The sequence below is a fragment of the Rhodotorula graminis genome, assembly GCF_001329695.1.
Source record: "Rhodotorula graminis WP1 unplaced genomic scaffold RHOBAscaffold_7, whole genome shotgun sequence".
In the NCBI taxonomy this organism is placed as follows: Eukaryota; Fungi; Basidiomycota; class Microbotryomycetes; order Sporidiobolales; family Sporidiobolaceae; genus Rhodotorula; species Rhodotorula graminis.
Genome location: NW_017264934.1, coordinates 890,208 through 910,046, shown reverse-complemented (window position 1 = coordinate 910,046; position 19,839 = coordinate 890,208). Strand labels below are relative to the sequence as shown.

Sequence of the window (19,839 nt, the reverse complement as noted above, 5' to 3'; positions counted from 1 at the left end):
GCCGCTCGGGAGCGACGCCGACGCGATGTGCGGCGTCGAGCGCGAGCGAGTGGGCGAGTCCTGCGACGCCTGCGAGACCTGCGACGCCTGGCGCGCCATGCCGACGGCAGGCGGCGGACCGGGCAGCGACGCGACGCTCGCGCTGCCGACCTGCGGCTGCTGCGCGCCACTCGAACGCCCCGAGCTCGCCGACGACTGGGCGCGGTCGGACGCCGACGACTTGCCGCCGCCGCCGCCGGACGCGCTCGAGCCTGCGAGGGCCTTGGGGGACGGGGTCGACTTGGGCGTGCTCGTGCCGAACGAGACGCCCGAGTCGTGCAGGTCGCCGACGGGGATGACGCCGGTCGGCAGAGGAGGCACGGGCTCGGTGCGCTGGGACGGCGACAGGAAGGCGTTCTTGCTCGACGGGTAGGGCAGCGACTGGCCGGCTGACGAGCCAAAGATGCCGCCGCTGCCGAACAGCGCCTTGGCGTTTGGCGCCGACGCGACGCGACGCAGGAAGCGTGCGGCAGAAGAGCCGCCGCTGCTGCTCGGGGACGGCGTCGAGGTGACGGCGGGCTGGCTGGCGATGCGGAACCCGGCCTGGGTCGGGCTCGCCGTCTGCGGGACGCCAAGCGGCGACTCGGCCGCATGCCCGCCGCGGTGCGAGCGCGACAGGGAGCGGTACTTGTCGCCCTTGACCTTGTTCGACGACGACGAGTTCTCCTTGCCCATGCCCGGCGCCTTGAAGCTCCTCGCGCTCAGCGCCGGCGAGGCTGCGCCGACGCTCCCTGCTCCTCCTGCTCCTCCTCCGACTGACGTCGACGATCCCGTCGCCGTCGCTGCGCCGTGCGCGCCGAAGTAGCCGTCCTGGGCCGACAGGGCCGGCGAGCTCGCACAGGCGGCGCCGGGCGAGTGCATGCCGCCGGTGGCCGACGAGTTGACGCTGCCGCTCGAGTAGAAGGGGCGGTTCTGGCTGTGCTTGAGGGCGTTGGCGGCGAGTGCGGGCGAGAAGAGGTCGGCGGCGGGGGAGGACGAGGATGGGGAAGCGGGGGAGGACGAGTCGGAGGGGGAGCGGGCGCGGTTGGCGTGCGAGCTCTTGCGCGAGAGGCGGCCGACGACGCGCTTCCACGGCGACGAGGCTGGGCTTGGGCTCGACCCGACGGCGGGGCTGTGGTGCGAGCCGGCCGACGACGACAGCGACGACTGGGAGGGGTTCATCTCGTCTCGCGGGCGCTGCTGGCGAGGCGGAGAGCGGCGGCGGAGCTGTGTGCACCGCGCAGTGCAGCACTGGTGCTGGGCAGAGGCAGCTGGCGGTAGAGCGGCGTGCGTGGTGAGCCAAGGTCGACGCCGTCCGCCAGCGCAAGCAGCCGGACTCTGTACTCCCCCTGAGTGCTAGCAGAGAATGCGCCGGTCTGCAGTACACTCTCTCAGAGCCCAAAGCCCCTCCCGCTGGCCTGCAAGGTGACGCGAGAGCGAGCTGTCGCCAGAGTCATCAGCTTGAAACACGAGACTCGCGGCTGCTCTCGTCCTCTCGACCTCGAGCGAGTCCATCGGCTTGCAGACCTGTGCAAGGGAACCTGTGGCGAGCCTCTCGAAGCTGCAGACGTCCACCAGGAGGTGCCGCGGCTGTGGCGCCAAATCGCCCGGCTCGTTCGGCTCGCACGCGATCCAAAGTCTCCTCGCTCTCGCTTGTCCTCCCTCGTCCTCACCCACCTGTCGACAGGATGGCAGCCCTCCAGTCGGTTCACGAGCTCGTCGAGCGCGACGGCCTCACGTCGGCCCAGGCCGTCTTCGTCTACGACTCGACCCCGACCGCTCCCTTTGGCGACTCGCTCTCGCACGTCGCCACGGAGCAGGGCAACGCGCGCGTGTTCCAGATGCAGGTCCGCGCAGGTGCCGGTGCCTCGCTCGTCGGCTTCGTCGAGTCGGGCGCCTACACGAGCAAGGGCGCCGCCAGCAACGCCGGCTCCAAGCCTGTCGCCGTCCTCGGCTCGAGCTCCGCCTTGCTCGCCCTCGTCCCCTCGCTCCTCAGCCTCCCCGAGTCGACCAAGCGCTCGGCCCTGAGCGTCCACGTTTCGGCACAGACGTCGTCCCTCGCCACCGACGAGTCGGGCGAGCCCACCCTCACCCAGGTTCCCGACCTCGCCGCCGTCCTCGAGGGCGCCAAGCAGCTCACCGACGGCGGCTGGAACGGCGCCGTCGTCTTTTCCGAGACGGCCGAGGACGCCGCCCACGTCGCGACCGGTGTCGCCAAGGGCGTCGCCGCCGCCGGGTTCGACCTCGTCGGCGTCTTTGACGGCCTCACCGCCGGCCGCCAGCTCGCCCCGCTCGCCGCGACGTCCGCCATCAAGGCCGCCAAGTCGCTCGAGGCGACCCTCGCGTCGGCGCTCCCGTACTTCTCGTACTCGGGCTCGTCGTCCGCCACCAAGGTCCTCGTCCTCCCGGCATCGGCCTACTCGGCGGCGGCCAAGGCGGCCATTGCCGCGTCGGGCACGACCGACGTCGGCGTCCTCTCGGTGCGCGTCCTCGCCCCGTGGAGCGCCGACGAGCTCTTCAGGGCCGTCCCCGAGTCGGCCAAGTCGCTCCACGCGTTCGTCGAGGAGGGCGAGGCCGCCGGCCCGCTCTTCGACGAGGTCCTGTCGTCGGTCCTGTCGGCCGGTTCGTCGCTCAAGGTGCGCGCCCTGCCGGTCTCGGGCGCGTCGGTCCCGACCGTCGAGGACTGGGCCGCTCGCGTCGCCAAGCTCGCCGGCGCCCGTACCGCTCCGGCCCAGCTCAAGGCGCTCCTGCCCGCCCAGGCCAAGCTCGCCGTCTTCTGGGACGTCGACGCGAGCTCGGGCAAGACCGAGACGGTGCCGGCGCAGCTCGCCCGCACGTTCGCCGCCGCCGACACGGGCGTCTCGGCCAAGCTCGAGGTCAAGTACGACAACTTCCGCCAGGCCGGCCTCCAGCAGGCGGCGCTCCTCCTCGAGAACGCGGCCAACGTCGCCAAGGACGTCACCGTGTCGTCCATCGTCGAGACGTCGGCGCCGTCGCTCCTGTTCATCGGCTCGCCGCAGAGCGTCTTCAAGGCGTACGCGCCGTTCTCGCCCGCGACCGTCAGCAAGGACACGCGCATTGTCGTCGCCGGCAACTGGACCCAGGACGACTTTGCGACCAAGCTCCCGTACGCGCAGCGCAAGGCGCTCGTCGAGCTCGCCGACGGCGGCAAGGGCCACGTGTTCGCGATCGACGCCGACAAGGTCGCCAAGGCGCAGGGCGTCGCCGCGTCGGCCGTCGCCGAGGTCGTCTTCTGGACCCTGTACCTGCCCGCCACCATCTCGGCCAAGGAGCTCGTGACGCTCCTCGCCCAGACGCCGACGTTCGCCGACTGGGCCGCGGCCAAGCTCGTCGAGGTCAACGGCGCCGTCCGCAACGCGCTCACCAAGGTCGACGTCGTCCCGTCGTGGGCCGACGAGCCGGTCGACGACGAGGGCAACAAGGTCGAGCAGCCGGCGGCCCTCCCGACCCAGCTCGTCGCGACGGCGGCGGGCCCGAACCCGGACCGCACCTTCTCGGACCCGGTCGCGACCATCGCCGGCGGCAACCAGCACAAGGCGTGGCACCACGCGGCGCAGCGCTTCCTGTTCCCCGAGGCGTTCGCGCTCGAGGGCGCGTTCGAGGACAAGCTGCGCCCGGACCTCCCCGAGCGCAACTTCCTCATCACGGTCACCGAGAACCGCCGCCTGACGCCCGACACGTACGATCGCAACGTGTTCCACATCGAGTTCAGCACCGAGGGCACCGGGCTCAAGTACGCCATCGGCGAGGCGCTCGGCATCCACGGCTGGAACGACGCCGGCGAGGTCGAGCAGTTCCTCGAGTGGTACGGGCTCGAGCCCGAGGCCGTCATCTCGGTCCCGTCGCGCGAGGACCCGACCCGGGTCGAGCAGCGCACCGTCTTCCAGGTGTTCCAGCAGAACCTCGACATCTTCGGCAAGCCGGGCAAGTCGTTCTACGAGACGCTGTCGCGGTACGCGACCGACAAGAACGAGGAGCGCGCCCTGCGCTTCATCGCGTGCCCCGATGGCCACTCGACGTTCAAGAAGCTGTCCGAGATGGACACGGTCACGTACGCCGACCTCATGCGCCAGTTCCCGTCGGCGCGCCCGCCGGTCGAGGACCTCGTGCGCGAGATCGAGGAGATCAAGCCGAGGCACTACTCGATCGCGTCGTCGCAGAACTTTGTCGGCGACAGCGTCCACCTCCTCATCGTCACCGTCGAGTGGCAGACCCCCAAGGGTCCGTCCCTCTCCTTCTCTCCTCTCGTCCTCGCTCTCCCCGTTGCTCACTCGATGCACTTCTCTCTCTTTGTCGCGCAGGCTCGCCTCGCTACGGGCAGTGCACGCGTTACCTCGCCGGCCTCAAGCCGGGCGACAAGGTCATGGCGTCGGTCAAGCCCTCGGTCATGAAGGTGCGCCCGCTCTCGCTCCGTCCTCCTCGCCTGCGCACTCGACGACTGACTCTCTCGTTCACGTGCGTGCGCAGCTCCCGCCTCGCGACGAGCAGCCCGTCGTCATGGCCGGCCTCGGCACCGGCGCGGCGCCGTTCCGCGCCTTTATCCAGGAGCGCGCGTGGCAGCGTGCCCAGGGCAAGGAGGTCGGCCCCATGCTGTACTACTTTGGCTCGCGGCACCGCGCGCAGGAGTACCTGTACGGCGAGGAGCTCGAGGCGTACTTCCAGGAGGGCGTCGTGAGCCACCTCGGCTTGGCCTTCTCGCGCGACTCGGACAAGAAGGTCTACATCCAGCACAAGATGAACGAGGACGCCGAGCTGCTCGCCAAGATGCTCGACGACGGCGCGTTCTACCTCTGCGGCCCGACTGTGCGTCCCTCGTCCCCTCCCTCCCTCTTTCGCCTTCTTCCTCGCGATCAGCTCACTGACGACTCTCTTTCCTTCTTCCTCTTCCTCTTCCTCTCTCTCTCGCACGCATACCTCGTTTCGTCATGCTCGTCGCCTGCCCTCGACGCGCTCGCTCGCGCCGCCGACAGTGGCCCGTCCCGGACGTCTACGAGGCGCTCGTCAAGGCCTTCGCCACGGTCGGCATGTCCGCCGATCAGGCCGCCGAGCACATCGAAGCCCTGAAGGAGGACGAGCGCTACATCCTCGAGGTGTACTAGATGCGCGGCGGCGGTAGATGGCCGGTCGAGTAGAGCTCCAGGAGGCGAGGTTGTGGAACGAGTAGAGGCTCGCGCTTTCTTCTCTCGATGGCGATGCGCTCTCTCTCAGCGACGCGAGAAAGTGAGAGAATGTGCGAGATGCAGGGCTATTGTCGGCAACAAGGTACAGAGAGAGAGTTGCGGCCGAGATGATGGGCTCGAGCGAGGAGGGCGAGGCTGCACGAGGTGGGCGGTGGCGCGCTAGTAGAGGATGCGGATGGCGACGGCGAGGATGGTGACAACGACCGAGTCCTGTGGGCGCAGCTTGATCAGCAGCTCACTCGCTCGCCCGGCCAGACTGTGGAAAGGGAAGGGGAGGGAGCGCACATTTTGGAAGACCTCGCTCACGCACACGTCGCTCGACGCGTCCCAGTACGTCGACAGGAACGCTCGGCCTGCGCCTGCCGATGCGCTGCCCTGCCCTCGTTCGGTGACGCTGCGAGAACGAGAAGTCTATGAGCGGCACGAGGGCGAAAGGTTGAGAGGAACGGAGGGGACGCACGAGACGTGGCACAGGTACTTGTAGCCTGCCGGCTCGATGTCTGCATTCATGCGGCCGTGTGAATTAGTCTCCCTGGAGCTGTACGACGACGAGAGGAAGGCGAGAGAGCGAGGCGACGGACCGACCATCCTGCGCTTGACCTCGGCGGCCATGTCTTTTGCCCGCATGCCCAGCGCCTGTGCGTCTCTGTCCCACACTGCGCCCGTGATGATGGGCGCCTCGAGGAGGCGCTTGAGGTAGGGCCGCAAGAGCTCGCCGTTGAACGCGCTGCGGAAGGAGAGAGACAAGGTCAGCCTGGCCTGGCGGGTGGAGCGCACGTTCAGGGGAGCTCGAGGCTCACCGTTGAGGGTGTGGCGATGCCCGTGTTGGCGATGCGGCCATGTTGGACGAGGCACGCGACCGCGTCCGAGGCGAGGACGAGGAGGAGGACAAGGGCATGGGCGACGAGGCGGGGCGCGAGTTAGATGGTGCTCTCAAGCGAGTTGAGCGCACTGATGGCAGCTCTTGCCCACGCACGAGCAGCTTGTGCGAGAACAAGGGGAGGGGAATGGCTCGCTCCTCCCCGCGCCTCTCTCTCGCCACCACTCGACCCAGCATGGCACTGCGCTCCCGTACTCGCGCACAGAACGGCCAGGCCACCGGCGAGGACAAGCTCGCGCAACCCGCAGCCAGCGCCGCCGCCTCGTCGTCCTCCCCCCGCTCGGGCTCGAGCAACCGCGTCGACCGCGGCAGGTGGCGCTCTGGGTGAGCATCTCTGCGCCTCAGTACCCTCTACTGAGTGACTCGACACTGACCACCGTACCCGCCCGCAGCCTCGAGGTGCGCTCGCCCTCCCCTCCCTCGTCGTCCTCATCTCATCATGCGCAAGTCCCGTCCCCGGGCTCACTCTCCCTCACTGCGCACGCAGATCCCGCGCAAGCTCCTCCACTCGTCCATCGCGCTCGTCGTCCTGTATCTCTGGACCTCGCACCAGCACGTCCCGACCTTGCTCAAGGTCCTCGGCTCGGCCACCCTCGTCGTCGGCACCGCCGACCTGCTCCGGTTCCGCTCCACCTGGTTCGAGCACACGTACGAGAACGCCCTCGGCTACTTCATGGTGCGTCCCCCTTTCCTCGCCCCCTGACCCGAGCGGGCCGTCCGGCTCACACTCTTCCTCCTGCAGCGAGAGTCGGAACGGCGTGCGTGCTTGCCCTTCCTCACTCTCTTCCCTCGCGAGAGCCCACTGACCCTCGATCGTGAAACAGATGCGGTCAACGGAACGATCTACTACCTCGTCGGCGTCCTGTGGTGCCTGTCGCTCTACCCTCGAGGTCAGTCCCTCTTTCTTTCTCCCTCCCCACTCTCGCCCTGGGCCTGTCGCTCATGGCCTACGCCCACAGACATCGCCGTCCTGTCGATCATCATGCTGTCGCTGTGCGACACGTCGGCGTCCGTGTTTGGCCGCCTCTTTGGGCGTTACACGCCTCGCCTCCCGCTCGCCGGCACCGTCTTTGGCGCCAAGAAGTCGCTCGCAGGAACGCTCGCCGCCGTCATCGTCGGCATGTGCGCGAGCCACGTCTTCTGGAGCCGGTACGCGGCGCTCGGCGACGAGGGCGACGTGAGCTGGCTCCCGGCGAGGATGGGCAGCGTGTGGAGGGGCAAGGTCAACGGCGACCCGCTCGCCGCGTGGGGCATCCACAGGCTCCCGAACCCGCAGAGGTACGTCGCGCATGTTCTCTCTCTCTCTCACGGGCGTGCGTCGGTAGCGCCGGCGGCGACTGACTCTCTGCCCCTCCTTCTTGCCTCATCAACAACAGCTCGCTCGACCTCAACACGCTCGTCATCGTCAACGGCCTCACGGCAGGTCTCGCCGAGGTCAGCTGTGCACTCTGCGTCTTTTGCGCCGGGCGGCGTCCTCTGCCTCGGCGCGTGCATGACTGAGAGTACGCCTGACTCCTTCCTCCTGCAGGCCATCGACTTCTTCGGATTCGACGACAACCTGAGCCTGCCCGTCTTCTTCGGCTTCTTCTGCTGGGCGTCGATGTACGGTGCGTCCACTTCCGCTGTGCCTCTGTCCCTGTCGTGAGCAGCGCCCTGAACTCTCTCTTTCTCGCACGCAGTCCTCGGCTAAGCGAGTCCACGGTCGCCGCCTCCCGACGCGCTCCCCTGATTCGTCGTCGAGCACTTCCGCCTCTACTCGTCGGCCTCGTTCGGCCTCCCTCGATACCCCTCCCCAAAAAGCGATACCCCCTCCTCTCCCGCCTCGCTTCGCCCTCGTCGGCCAATATCGCCCGCCCTCTCCCCACTGGCAGCACCTTGTCGCTCTCGTCTCCCTTTCTTTCGACCTTGCGCTCCTCCCCTCCCCTCTTGACTTATCCTCTCGCCGTTGTCCTCCGTTCGCCCTTTAATCCCGCCGTCCCTCTTGTCCCAGCCTGTCTTTCCTCGCTACCTCCCTTCCTCACTCTTCCCAGTAGCAGAGAGTGCAACGGCGAGCAGTCGTGTGTCGTACCAGAGAGCGAGCGGTGGGCACCTCGAGTTCTCTCGCTCGCTTTGTCTCGACGACGGCACTCGCGTCGAGAAGAGTTGCTTGCTCTAGACAGCGTTCTCGATGCCGTTCGAGGCGGCGCACAGCACGCGACCACGTCGCGCTTTCGTGCTCTGCGCTACAGACCCGGCGTGAGCGTACGAGCAGGTGAGAGACCTCCCCTGGACCGCGCCGAACGCTATCTTCCTCTCTACCACACGGCCCTCTCGGCTGAGCTGGCTACTTGCGCCTCGTACGAGTGCTTGCATACCTCGGAAAGGGCACGAGCTGCACCCACGCCGCCGCGAGCCCTCGCCGTCTCGCCACTTCTTCATCAGCGTCGGGCGTCCTCCCACGTCTCGAGATCGGCGACAACGACTCGTAGACCGGTGGGCGCGGTCGTCAAGGACTCGAGCAGCATCAAGGAGCACGTCGGGCAGGACAGCGGCTCTGCGCGGGTCTCGGACGTCGGGTGCGTCGTCCTCTTCCCCACCCTCCTCGTGTTTGGCCCCCTTTCTGCGTTCTCCTCGCACTCGCCTGCCTCGCGCGAGGCATCCACGACGCGTCATTGACCTGACTTGCTCCTGTCGCACGTGCAGGTGTCGTGTGCGAGGCTCTCAAGGACGTGCCGGCCGGTGCAGGGCGGCTCTCATGCTCGAGCGGGCACATCCACCTCCTTGTGCGTCCCTCTTGTTCTTCTTCCTGCGTCCAGAACCTCTGAGAAGGCCTGTGCTCTTTACTGGGCGAGCGCTGACCCCCTCGACCTCGCGCCGCAGGTTAGTCGCGCCCTCGATGGCACCTCCCCCTTCTCGGCCTCGAAAGCTTCCCCTCGCGCCCCAGCTGCGCCGCGCGACGGCGCCATTTCCTCTTCGAAAGCTCTCCTCGTCTCTGTCGAGCGTTTCCAGACCGCAGAGAGCTCATGTTCGTCGTCGCACTCGTCCCGACGGCTCAGCGAGTCGAGCCGTCGCGGACGGGTCTTTACGAGGCCGCGCCCGCCCTCACGTGCCCCTGTGGGCAGCGGGCGCACTCTGGTGAGCCGCTCGTACGGCGCGCACCCCTGCGGAGCGCCCGTACGCCCGGCCACCTCCTAAAAACAGGGGGATCCTGCGCACCCTCGCTCAAACGCTAGCTCTTGATCTAGCAGGGTTACGGCGTTCTGCTTGCGCGGGATCGGACGAGGAGGTGTCTGCGGTGCAATCGAGCGGCTCTCGTAGCCAATTGGTCCTGTAGAGCGCGAGTTGTGAGCCTCGTCTCCCTTCTCAAGTTGGTCGAGGAGCGACTCGAGTGCAGCTCTTCCTGTCGGCTCCTCTGCTCTCGGGCTCTCTCTTCGCGTCTCTCTGAGTCTCCCACGAGCGCGGCAGAGTGCGCCGACACCTGCAGGCTGCGCAAATCTCGTTCTCCTCCTCGACTTGCTCCCGAGCCTTCTTCTCGCTTTTCCTTTGCGTGCTTGTCGCGCGCGGGGTCGCGAAAGCTGGAGAGCGGTCCTGAAGGTTCTCGCTCGCCCTCGACGACGTCGTACTCGACCTCGTCGAGCTGCAGACTCGTAGAAAGCGCTCGAACCCTCGTCACAACCCTCACCTCGAGCGAGCCGAAAGCTATGCGAGATTCGCCAGAGTCGAGCACGGGCATCGAGAACGTCGATTGCAGACGGGCGAAGCCAGAGTCGAGCCCATGTCTATGCTCTCGCCGGCTCGACGCTCTGCTCGACGCTCAGGCCGCGCCTCACACTTGCGAAGGCCGTGGCTCACTTTCGCGAGAGAGCGCTCGAGGTTGAGCTCGGCGGCAAGTGCCGCGACGTCTCGACCGATACACAGCACTCTTCGTGGTCGAGACTGCGAGAGGGACGAGAGAGAGTCAATGAGAGGCTCGACTCGGGAAGGTCGATGAGAGGAGACGCGCAGAGGCGGACGGACCGCGCCTTGGCGACCTTGAGCGCAAGGGCGACGCCTTGTCATCGACGCTATCGACGTACTGTGGAAGACAGACGAGGGCGCGATGCAGCGAGCCGGCCGGGAGGCGCGTCGACTGTCTTGCGGTCGAGCCCCTTCTCAGAAGCGACCTCTCGGGAGCTCTTTCGCTTCTCGCTCTCGCTCTCTTTCTCTCGCGGCGACAACGAAAGTGCAACTGAACGAACGAGACCTCTTTTGCGAGTAGTTTGTATCGAGTGAGGAGGAGGGGAAGGGGGTGAGGTGAGGCCGGCTGGTGGTACAGACCCTGTGCGTCGCAGCCGCGAGCAGGGGACGAGATTGGGGGCGTCAAGGGGGAGGGGGAGCGATGCGGAAGTGCGATACGGATGGCGTAGGTGCGAGGAAAGGGAGGGAGAGAAAAGGGGAGGAGGGGAGGGGGAGGGGGCGTTTAGAACATGCCGCCCATGCCGCCCACGCCGCCGCCGGGCATGCCGCCGCCCATGCCGCCGGCGCCACCGGGGCCCTTGTCCTCGGGGGCGTCGACGATGCACGCCTCGGTCGTGAACAGGAGCGACGCGACGCCCGACGCGTTGACGAGCGAGTTCTTGACAATCTTGAGCGGGTCGAGGATGCCGGCCTGGATCATGTTGACGTACTCGCCCTTGGACGCGTCAAAGCCCATCTCAAAGTCGCCCGAGTACTTCTCGAGGAGCTGGCCGACGACGACCGAGCCCTCCTCACCGGCGTTCTCGGCGATCGTGCGGGCCGGCTTGGTGAGGGCCTGGCGGATGATGTTGATGCCGAGCTTGCGGTCAAACAGGTTGTCGTGCGCGACGTCGCCGAGGATCTGGGACGCCTTGAGGAGCGCCGTGCCGCCACCGGGCACGATGCCCTCCTCGACGGCGGCGCGCGTCGCGTTGAGCGCGTCGTCGTACCGGTCCTTCTTCTCGCCGACCTCGACCTCGGACGAGCCGCCGACGCGGATGACGGCGACGCCGCCCGACAGCTTGGCGAGGCGCTCCTGGAGCTTGGTGCGGTCGTAGTCGGACGTGGCCGAGTCGCTCATGGCCGAGCGGATCTGCTCGCAGCGCTCCTGGATGAGCGTCTTCTCGCCGGCGCCGTTGAGGAGGATCGTGTCCTCCTTGGTGATGGTGACCGAGCCCGTCGTGCCGAGCATGTCGGCTGACAGCTTCTCGAGCTTGATGTCGAGCTCGTCGGTAAAGACGGTCGAGCCCGTGAGGATGGCGAGGTCGCCGAGGATCGACTTGCGGTTGTCGCCAAAGCCGGGCGCCTTGACGGCGGCGACCTGGAGCTGGCCGCGGAGCTTGTTGAGGATGCACGCGGCGAGGGCCTCGCCGTCAATGTCCTCGGCGACGATGAGGAGCGGGCGACGGGCCTGGGCGGCCGTCTCGAGGGCGGGGAGGATGTCCTGGATGAGCGAGATCTTCTTCTCCGAGAGGAGGATGAGGGGCTTCTCGAAGTCGACGCGCTGCGACTTGACGTCGGTGACGAAGTAGGGCGAGATGTAGCCGCGGTCGAAGCGCATGCCCTCGGTGACCTCGATCTCGTCCTCGATCGTCTTGCCCTCCTTGACCGTGATGACGCCCTCCTTGCCGACCTTTTCCATGGCCTGGGCGATGAGGGACCCGACGTGCTCGTCGCCGTTGGCCGAGATGGTGGCGACCTGGGCAATCTCCTCGCTCGTCGTGATGGCGCGCTTGTTGGCCTCGAGGAACTTGAGGACGGCCTCGACGGCGGCCTGCGAGCCCCGGCGGAGGTCCATCGGGTTGCAGCCGGCGGCGACGTTCTTGACACCCTCGGAGTAGATGGCGCGCGCGAGGACGGTGGCGGTCGTGGTACCGTCGCCGGCCTCCTCGTTGGCCTTGCTCGCGACGTCCTGGATCAGGCTGCGCGCGTCGACAACGAGTCAGTCGAGTCAGGCCGACAAGAAGAGGCGCTGTGGGAGAGAGAGAGGACGGACCGAGCGCCGAGGTTCTCGAACTTGTCCTTGAGCGTGATGCTCTTGGCGACCGTGACACCGTCCTTGGTGATCTGCGCGTAGGTGGACGAGTGAGCTGGTCGGTCCTGGTGAGGAGAAGGAGGACGGGAAGGCGCACCTTGGGACCGCCGAACGGCTGCTCGATGATCACGTTGCGGCCCTTGGGGCCGAGGGTGACCGAGACGGCCTTTGCGAGGATGTCGACGCCGGAGAGGAGAGCCTGGCGGCCCTCGTTGCCGAAGCGGAGCTCCTGTGGCCGGTGAGGGAGAGTGAGCGAGATGGGCCGATGAGGAGAGGGAAGAGGCGGGCGCACCTTGTGGGCGAAGCGGCGGGCCGAGACCTGGGTGTGGGCGCCGGGGATGGCGCGACGAGCAGCAGCGGTAGAGCGGAGCATCTCGAACAGCACGGGTTGGAGTGGAGGAGGAGGAGAGAGGAGGAGAGCGTCCGGCCTTCTTCGACTTTCGGTTGCGATCCTCGGCCGCCTCTCTCCCCTCCTCCTCGCTCTACTCGCTCACCGTCTCACTCGCCATGGTGAGCACCGCGCCCTCTTACTCCCTCGTCCCACCCCTCTGCCTCGGCTCCCCCTCCTCGTCCTCCCGAGCTCACCCTCCTCTCCCCCTCGACCACCTCCCCGACGACAGTCCCTCTCGATCAAGTCCATCAAGTCGCTTGCTCCCCTCCTCGACCGCGTCCTCATCCAGCGCGCAAAGGTCGTCGAGGTGCGTCCCCCACCCCACCCTCCTCTCCCTCCCCCCTCGACCTCGACCTCGACTGACCACCTCCCCCTCCCCCCCACCGAGCAGAAGACCGCCTCGGGCCTGTACCTCCCCTCGGCTGCGTCCCAGGGCCCGCCCCCCGAGGGCACCGTCCTCGCCGTCGGCCCGGGCGCCCCCCGCAAGGACGGCTCGCTCCACCCGGTCTCGCTCAAGGAGGGCGACCGCGTCGTCCTCCCCGCCTTCGGCGGCGTCCCCGTCAAGGTCGGCGACGAGGTCCGTCCCGCCTTCTCTTCCCGTCGAGCGAGCGAGGCGAGCGCGAGGCGGCGCAGCTCGAAAGACGCCGTCGCCGCTCGCTCTGCGCGATCGGGCTTCCCGTGTCGAGCCTCACTGACCCTCGCGTCCCCTGCAGGAGTACCACCTCTTCCGCGACTCGGAGATCCTCGCCAAGCTCAACGAGTAAAAGCTGTCCCGCGACGAGCGCAGCACGGTCGAGGGCGCCGAGGAGCGAGCGAGCGAGAACGACGACGACGACGACAACGCGCAGCAGCAAGAGCATCCACACGCAGGCAGATCCGTTTTACCATTGTTCCGTGCCACATCTACACACCCTGGGAATCACCTTTCGCAACTCTCTCACTCTCTCCTCGCGCTGTCTGTCCGAGAGCGGCTCGAGAGTACGAGAGCTCGCGAGCGAGGGCGCAAGGCGTTTCCTCCTTCCACTCGACTCGTCCATCGCGCACTGTGTCTGCGAGAGCGGTCGAGATGGCGGCGGCGGCGCGCTGGCGAGCCGCAGAGGTCGTTGGCTCGCGACCTTCCCAAACTCGATTCGCTCTCGAGGACGCATCGAGAGGGAATGCGAGAAGCGACATTGACACATCGACAGAGGGAGGTGGTAGGAGAGGGGGGAGAGGGGAAAGCTACACCGAGAGAAAGCTGCGCCGAACCCGCCTCGTCGCCCGACCCTCCCTCGCACCGCACCCGCTCGCTCGCTCTCGCCGGCCCGCCCGCCGTGCTACTTGGCAAACGCCTTCTGCGCCTTCTCGATCTCGTCGACGAGCTTGCTCGCAAAGTCGCCCATGACCTGCCGGCGCTCGAGCTCCTCGACGAGCCGGCCGGCCTCGCGCGCGCGCCGCGCCTTGTCGCGCTCGCGCTGCTTCTTGCGCTCGTCGCGGCCCTGCGTCGTCGACGTGCCGAGCGGAGCGTCGTCGGCGAGGGCGGGGAGCGAGTGGCGCACGGCGTCGAGCTTGTCGACGAGGCGCTGACGCGTGTTGTAGGCCCAGTGGCGCAGGTCGTGGTACACCTCGGCGCGAGCTGCGCACGATGCGCCGACTGCGGACACGGCGCTCGTGACGAGTGAGTACGTCGCATCGCAGGAGCGAGGGGGAGAGAAAGAGGAAAGCGGGACGCACGGGCGAACTCGTACATCTTGTCCTCGGACCGCTTGTTGCGCCGACGACGCCGCTCGCGCTCGTCCTCCTCGTCCGTCGGCCTCGGTGCTCTCGTCGGACGAGTCGACCTCGGCGTCGATGGGCTGGAGCGTCTTGGGGTCGTACTTGGGGCCCTGCGACGGCGGCGGAAAAGAAGGGGTCAGTGCGGGCTAGGCCGGCCGAGGGGGACCGAGTGAAAGTCGGCGACGCACAGAGACGGTGGCGCGGAACGTCGAGTGGCGGGCTTTCCCCATGGTGCAGGCGTCTGCGAGTGATCGAGGCGTCAGTCTCGGGCGCAGGAGAGGAGAAGGGACGGAAAGACGACGAGGACGCACCGCAGGCGACGCCGCGTTCCTCCGACTCGAGCGCATCGAGGTACATGTCCGGGCGCGTGTCGACGGCGTGCTTGAACTTGGGCTGCAGGCAAAGACGTGTCAGTGACGGCGACCGAGAGAATGGGGAAGAGAGACCGAAAGAGGACGACGGCGACGCACCTTCCACGCCGAGCTGCTGACAAGCGAGTTGAGGAGGCCCGACAGGTGGGCATGCACGCGCTGGTGAGCGTCCTTCCACTCTTTGTCCGACGCGAGCCAGTCGCACTGCGGGTCGACGATGAGGAAGACGAGGTAGGCGAGGTAGTTCTTGACAAAGTACCGCAGCCCTTGCGACTGGCCGCGGACGCTCTCGCGCCACGAGTGCACGACCTGGTCGTCGCCGTCGCTCTCGTCGACGACGAAGCCGTCGAGGTCCTCGCTCAGGTCCTCGGTCGCCATTCTCGGGCGCGCCGGCTCGTCGTCCGAGTCCTCGTCCGAGCCCGAGTCCGAGCTCGAACCCGATGACGACGTCTCGCCGAGGAAGTGCGGGTGGCGAGCCTGCGACGAGGCGACCTTGGCGGTCGAGGGCGGCTCGTCGTCCGAGTCGAGGACGATGGCCTTGTTCTTGGCGGCGCGTTCTGCACGGGACGCGACGGGTCAGTCAAGGCTCGACTGTGGGAGGGGGAGAAGAAGAGAGAAGGCGAGGGACGCACGCTCTCGGGCCGCCTTGAGCTGCGCGAACCGGCTCGACTTGTCTTGCCGCGCTCGGAACTTGTTCTCGCGCACCGTCTCCTCGTCGAGGATCTCGAGGTCGTCCGGCTCGTCGTCCTCGTCGCTCGACGGGCGCCGACGCTTCTTACGCTTCGACGAGCCCTTCTTGCGCCGCCTCGACGAGCCGCCGACGTCGGCATCCGAGCCGTCCGAGTCGGTCGCGAGGAGCTCGCGCTGGACCTCCTCGCGCGACTTGTCCTTGGCCCGCCGCCCCTTCTCCTTCTGTGACGACGACGAGCGACGTGCCGGCGCCTCGTCGCTCTCCTCCTGCTCGTCCTCGTCCCGCGCACGGGCCTTGCCCTTGCCCTTCTTGACGGGCGCCGGCTGCTCCTCCTCCTGCGCGCTCGAGTCGTACTGAACGACGTCGTCCTCGACGACAAAGTCGACGTCGCTCTCCTCGTCGGCGCTGCGGCGGTCGCGTCGACCCTGCGTGAGCGCGGCGAGCTTGCGCTTCTTGGCGCCCTGCGCCTTGTCCTTCTTGGCCGACGAGCGCAGCGCCGCGTCCTGCTGCTGGTGCTCACGCTTCGAGGCTCGGCGCTTGTTGTCGGCGACGATCGACTCGGGGATGGGCAGGTCGTCGTCTTCCGAGGCCGTGGCCGACGAGGATGACGGGGCGCGAGCGCGCTTCTTGGTCTTGCTCGAGCTCTGGCGGATAGGCGCCTGCTCCGAAGCCGAAGTAGAGGACGAGCGAGGTCGAGCGCGCTTCTTGCCGCTGACGGGGAGGATGTCGTTGTCCGAGTCGGAGGCGGAGGGGGTGAGGGGACGGCGGCGGAGGGAGGGGGCCGATGGGGCCTTGGTGCTGCGGCGCGTCTTCTGCGGGAGTGTGCGTGTCAGTCGACGGACAGGAAAGACGAGGGGGAGGGCTGCACGCACGCTGGGGGACCGTCGGTGTGGCACCTCGTCGTCGTCGTCGTCGTCCTCGCTCGACGCCGCCTTCTGCGCGCCCTTCTCCCTCGCCCGACTGCTCGCCCGTCCGACCTGCGCGTCCACCTCGCTGTCGCTCCCACTGCCCGTTCCGCTGCTCAGTCCGCCCTCCTGCTCGAGGTCCTGCTCGCGAGCCGCCGCCGCCTCGAGGCCCGGGTCGGCGTCGTCGTCGTCGTCAGACGAGGACGCTCGCCCGCCCGCGGTGGCGCCGCGTCGACCTCCCTGCGTCGAATTCGAGTCGGCGTGGGCCGGGCGCAGGGGTCGGTGGTGCGAGGGCGACGAGGCGCCGGTGGCGCGAGGCGGACGGCCTTTGAGCGAGACCTGGCCGGTCGAGTGGAGCTTGAGCGTCGCCTGCTTCATGTGCTCGCGCGACTTGTTGGGCATGTGGCGGCGCACGCTGGGCGAGCTGGCGAGAGGCGAGGAAGCTCGGGTGAGGGACGCGGCCGGCGGCGAAGTGGGGAGGGTGGGAGAGCGCGCGGGCGGTGGGCGAGGGTGTGACCGGCTGGGGCGAGGTGTCTGCTGGTCTGCGCGCAGCTCTAGCTGGCCCACTGGGCGGTCGAGCGGGCGAGGTGAGGCGAGAGCTGCCCGTCCGCCTTGCAGCTCAGCCCGACGGCCCTCTCTCGCTCTCGTCGGGCTCAGGCAGGCCTGTGGCGCGGACAGGGTGCTCTCAAGCTTTGCGAGAGCACAGCGAGCTACTGCAATAGCGCTCGAGAGCCGTGGCCGGCTGCGTCCGTCATCAGTTCCCCTCGTTCCTCCCTCGGCGACCGATCTCTCGCACGAAGCTGTGGCTCTTGCCCGAGCAGCTCAACTTGAGCACTGCGGCGCTTACTGGCAGATCACGCGCGAGCTAAATCGAGCGAGCGCGAGGCTGAATCGAGGTGCGCAGCCAGCGACACCGACCAAACGCGCGTCGTCGTCCTCTCGCTCCCACAGCTCCCACGGCCCAATCCAGCCATGTCAAGCACACCAGTACAGCGCCTCGTACAAGGCGTCAAGGACCACTCGCGTCGTGCGTCGTCCCCTTCCTCCCTCTCCTTCGTCCCCACCCCCACCTTTTCGTGCACTTGATGACGCTCGTTACGACTCCCTCGCGCAGACGAAGACGACTCGGACGCGCACAAGGTGAGCAGCACCCAGGCCCGCCCTTCTCGGGCGCAGAACGGTGACTGACTCGCCGCCCTGCAGCTCTTCCGCTCCGTCCCGGGCCACGGCCACCATTCCGACGACAAGGAGGGCCACGACGTGCCCGGCATCGTCCCGCCTGGCTCGACCGGCGTCATCTATGTGTCGGAGCGCGCGATGGCCAACGGCTGGACTGCAGGGAGCAACGAGGTGCGCCCCGAATCTCGCTCCTCTTCCTCTCATGAACCTCCGAGCTGACCCAGCCGCACGCCGCACGCAGTGGGCCAACTTTGTCCGTGTCGCCCTTTTCGTCCTGTCGAAACGTTGTGTCTGACACCCCGCCTCGCCACAGGGTCAGGGCGCTCCCGAGGTCACCCACATCGAAGGCTCCTCGCCTCGTCCCGACAAGATCTCGCTCGCCGACCTTTCGGCCACCATCGGCGACGACGTCAACGAGTACGCGCCGACGACGGGCGTCAAGGAGCTGCGCGAGAAGGTCGCCGCCTACTACAACGACACGTACCGCGCCGACAAGGCGAGCCAGTACACTTGGGAGAACGTCTGCATCGTCCCGGGCGGTCGAGCCGGCCTCACTCGAGTCGCGAGCGTCATTGGCGACGTCTTTGTGTCCTACACGTACGTCCAGCTCCCTCTTTATCCTGGCGGGGAATTTCTGGCGACCCAAGCCGCGGCCTGACCTCTTCGTCTTCCCGTCGCAGGATCCCCGAGTACACCAGGTGCGCCCGCTCTCCTTCGCACGCTGCCATCTTCCTACACGTTCCTGATGTAGCCCGCGCGCGCAGCTACGACCAGCTCCTTTCGTCGTTCAAGCGCCTCGTCCCGCTGCCGACCACGCTTCGCGCCGAGGATGGCTACCACCTGAGCATCGACCACCTCGAGGAGCTCATCCGCGAGCAGGGTATCACAGCTTTGTTCCTCTCGAACCCGCACAACCCGACGGGCCAGGTCATCCACGGCGAGGAGCTCAAGCGGATCGTCGAGTTGTCGAGGCAGGGCACGACGATGGTCCTCGACGAGTGTGCGTCCTGCGCCCTCTCTCCTCCTCTTCCGCAGCGACGATCCGAGACGGACTCTCTCATTCGCCTTTCCCGACGCCCGCCGATCTCTGTTTCCCCTGCCCCATCGCCTTCTCCCCGTCCACCTTCACCCTCTCGCGCTCCCCTCTCTTGCCCCTCGACTTCTTCTCCGTCACCTCGTAACAGTCTACGAGCAGTACGTGTACGACCTCGGCGAGGGCGCGCAGGTGTCGGCGGCCGAGTTCGTCGACGACGTCAACGAGGACAACGTGAGTCACCGTTCCTCCCCTTCCCTCGCCTTTTCTCTCTCTCTCTCTCTCTATCTCTCTATCCCTCTCTCTCTCTCCCTCCCTCTCTCTCTCTCTCTCTCTCTCTCTCTCTCTCTCTCTCTCTCTCTCTCTCTCTCTCTCTCTCTCTCTCTCTCTCTCTCTCTCTCTCTCTCTCTCTCTCGATACTGACCGTCGGCCTTTCCTCGCGCAGGTCATCCTCATCAACGGCCTCACCAAGTGCTGGCGGCTACCCGGCTGGCGCGTCTGCTGGGTCGTCGGGCCCAAGTCGCTCGTCCGGGCGCTCGGCCAGAGCGGCGGCTTCCTCGACGGCGGCGCGTCGCACGTCCTCCAGGTTGCCGCCCTCCCGCTCCTCGAGCGCGACCGCGTCAAGCAGGACCGCATCGCGCTGCAGCGCCACTTCCGCCAGAAACGCGACTACGTCGTCGGCCGGTTGCGCGAGATGGGCTTTGCCGTCAATTGGCCGCCGACGTCATCCTTCTACGTGTGGCTCGACCTGTCCGAGCTGCCGCAGCCGCTCGACAACGGCCTCGTCTTCTTCGAGGAGGCGCTCAAGGAGAAAGTCATCGTCGTACCGGGCTGCTTCTTTGACCTGAGTGCGTCCTCTTCCTCTCTCTGCCGTGGGAAGCCTGCCCTCGTCTCGTACTGACTCGATCCCTTCCCTCCTGTCCTCCTACAGATCCCTCGCATCGGTGCGTCTCTACCATCAACCAGAGTCCATCTTCGTCGTACAGTCACTCACGTTCTGCCCTCGCAGCCGCAACCTGTTCGACTCGCCGACCAGCCACTTCGTCCGCCTCTCGTTCGGCCCGAGCCAGGACCAACTCGAGCGCGGTCCGTCCCTTCTCGCTCCTCCCGGTCTGGCGCGACCTGGAGCGCCAAACTCACGAGCCGAGGACGATCTCTCCTTGCAGGTCTCGACGGCATCGAGCGCCTTCTCGAGCGTGCGCGCAAGCTCGTCGTCGAGGGCAAGGACCTGCGCGAGGAGTTTGGCAAGGACCTCAAGCGGTGAGACGGCCGACGCGGTACTCGTTGTGTAGCTCTCGAGCGAGAAGTCATGGCCGCTCTCGCGAGTCAAGGATAGAGAGAAGCGTGCGCAGTGATACAACGAAAGGGACAGCGAGGCAAAGACACGCAGCTACACAGACGAGAA

The 19,839-nt window shown here is 67.4% G+C and overlaps 7 protein-coding genes across 7 annotated transcripts; 4 read left to right on the top strand and 3 right to left on the bottom strand.

The window, feature by feature from the left end:
- The first annotated feature begins 1,678 nt into the window (after positions 1 to 1,678).
- Positions 1,679 to 5,225, top strand: RHOBADRAFT_66506 (uncharacterized protein). The gene is made up of 4 exons (XM_018418991.1): positions 1,679 to 4,260; positions 4,341 to 4,432; positions 4,507 to 4,842; positions 5,010 to 5,225. Exons 1-4 carry the CDS (start codon positions 1,707 to 1,709, stop codon positions 5,136 to 5,138), a joined length of 3,111 nt encoding a protein of 1,036 aa, XP_018270969.1. The 5' UTR covers positions 1,679 to 1,706; the 3' UTR covers positions 5,139 to 5,225.
- Positions 5,226 to 5,378: 153 nt separating this feature from the next.
- RHOBADRAFT_53845 (uncharacterized protein) lies at positions 5,379 to 6,178 on the bottom strand (the record flags this gene model as incomplete). The annotated part of the gene is made up of 5 exons (XM_018417030.1): positions 6,020 to 6,178; positions 5,801 to 5,946; positions 5,680 to 5,719; positions 5,505 to 5,613; positions 5,379 to 5,429 (listed from the first exon to the last, which is right to left on the bottom strand). The coding sequence occupies exons 1-5, from the start codon at positions 6,115 to 6,117 to the stop codon at positions 5,379 to 5,381; spliced, it is 444 nt and encodes a 147-aa protein (XP_018270968.1). The 5' UTR covers positions 6,118 to 6,178.
- A 96-nt stretch (positions 6,179 to 6,274) lies between these two features.
- Positions 6,275 to 7,789, top strand: RHOBADRAFT_44437 (uncharacterized protein; the record flags this gene model as incomplete). The annotated part of the gene is made up of 9 exons (XM_018414408.1): positions 6,275 to 6,423; positions 6,492 to 6,498; positions 6,587 to 6,775; positions 6,842 to 6,857; positions 6,924 to 6,989; positions 7,059 to 7,377; positions 7,476 to 7,533; positions 7,628 to 7,706; positions 7,779 to 7,789. 9 exons carry the CDS (start codon positions 6,275 to 6,277, stop codon positions 7,787 to 7,789), a joined length of 894 nt encoding a protein of 297 aa, XP_018270967.1.
- A 2,514-nt stretch (positions 7,790 to 10,303) lies between these two features.
- RHOBADRAFT_66504 (uncharacterized protein) lies at positions 10,304 to 12,482 on the bottom strand (the record flags this gene model as incomplete). Its single annotated transcript, XM_018418990.1, has 4 exons — positions 10,304 to 11,996; positions 12,071 to 12,141; positions 12,207 to 12,338; positions 12,402 to 12,482. The coding sequence occupies 4 exons, from the start codon at positions 12,480 to 12,482 to the stop codon at positions 10,538 to 10,540; spliced, it is 1,743 nt and encodes a 580-aa protein (XP_018270966.1). The 3' UTR covers positions 10,304 to 10,537.
- Positions 12,448 to 13,264, top strand: RHOBADRAFT_15411 (uncharacterized protein; the record flags this gene model as incomplete). Its single annotated transcript, XM_018412259.1, has 3 exons — positions 12,448 to 12,807; positions 12,892 to 13,077; positions 13,214 to 13,264. The coding sequence occupies 3 exons, from the start codon at positions 12,448 to 12,450 to the stop codon at positions 13,262 to 13,264; spliced, it is 597 nt and encodes a 198-aa protein (XP_018270965.1).
- Positions 13,265 to 13,867: 603 nt separating this feature from the next.
- On the bottom strand, positions 13,868 to 16,624 carry RHOBADRAFT_49790 (uncharacterized protein; the record flags this gene model as incomplete). Its single annotated transcript, XM_018415271.1, has 7 exons — positions 13,868 to 14,133; positions 14,214 to 14,365; positions 14,444 to 14,496; positions 14,567 to 14,648; positions 14,726 to 15,183; positions 15,259 to 16,129; positions 16,190 to 16,624. Coding segments are annotated over 7 exons (2,316 nt in total), but the record flags the coding sequence as incomplete, so codon positions are not given.
- A 557-nt stretch (positions 16,625 to 17,181) lies between these two features.
- On the top strand, positions 17,182 to 19,795 carry RHOBADRAFT_66503 (uncharacterized protein). Its single transcript, XM_018418989.1, has 12 exons — positions 17,182 to 17,249; positions 17,337 to 17,362; positions 17,426 to 17,572; positions 17,643 to 17,654; positions 17,715 to 17,998; positions 18,082 to 18,099; positions 18,166 to 18,401; positions 18,586 to 18,668; positions 18,880 to 19,282; positions 19,366 to 19,378; positions 19,444 to 19,520; positions 19,601 to 19,795. The coding sequence occupies exons 1-12, from the start codon at positions 17,195 to 17,197 to the stop codon at positions 19,696 to 19,698; spliced, it is 1,452 nt and encodes a 483-aa protein (XP_018270963.1). The 5' UTR covers positions 17,182 to 17,194; the 3' UTR covers positions 19,699 to 19,795.
- The last annotated feature ends 44 nt before the right edge of the window (positions 19,796 to 19,839 follow it).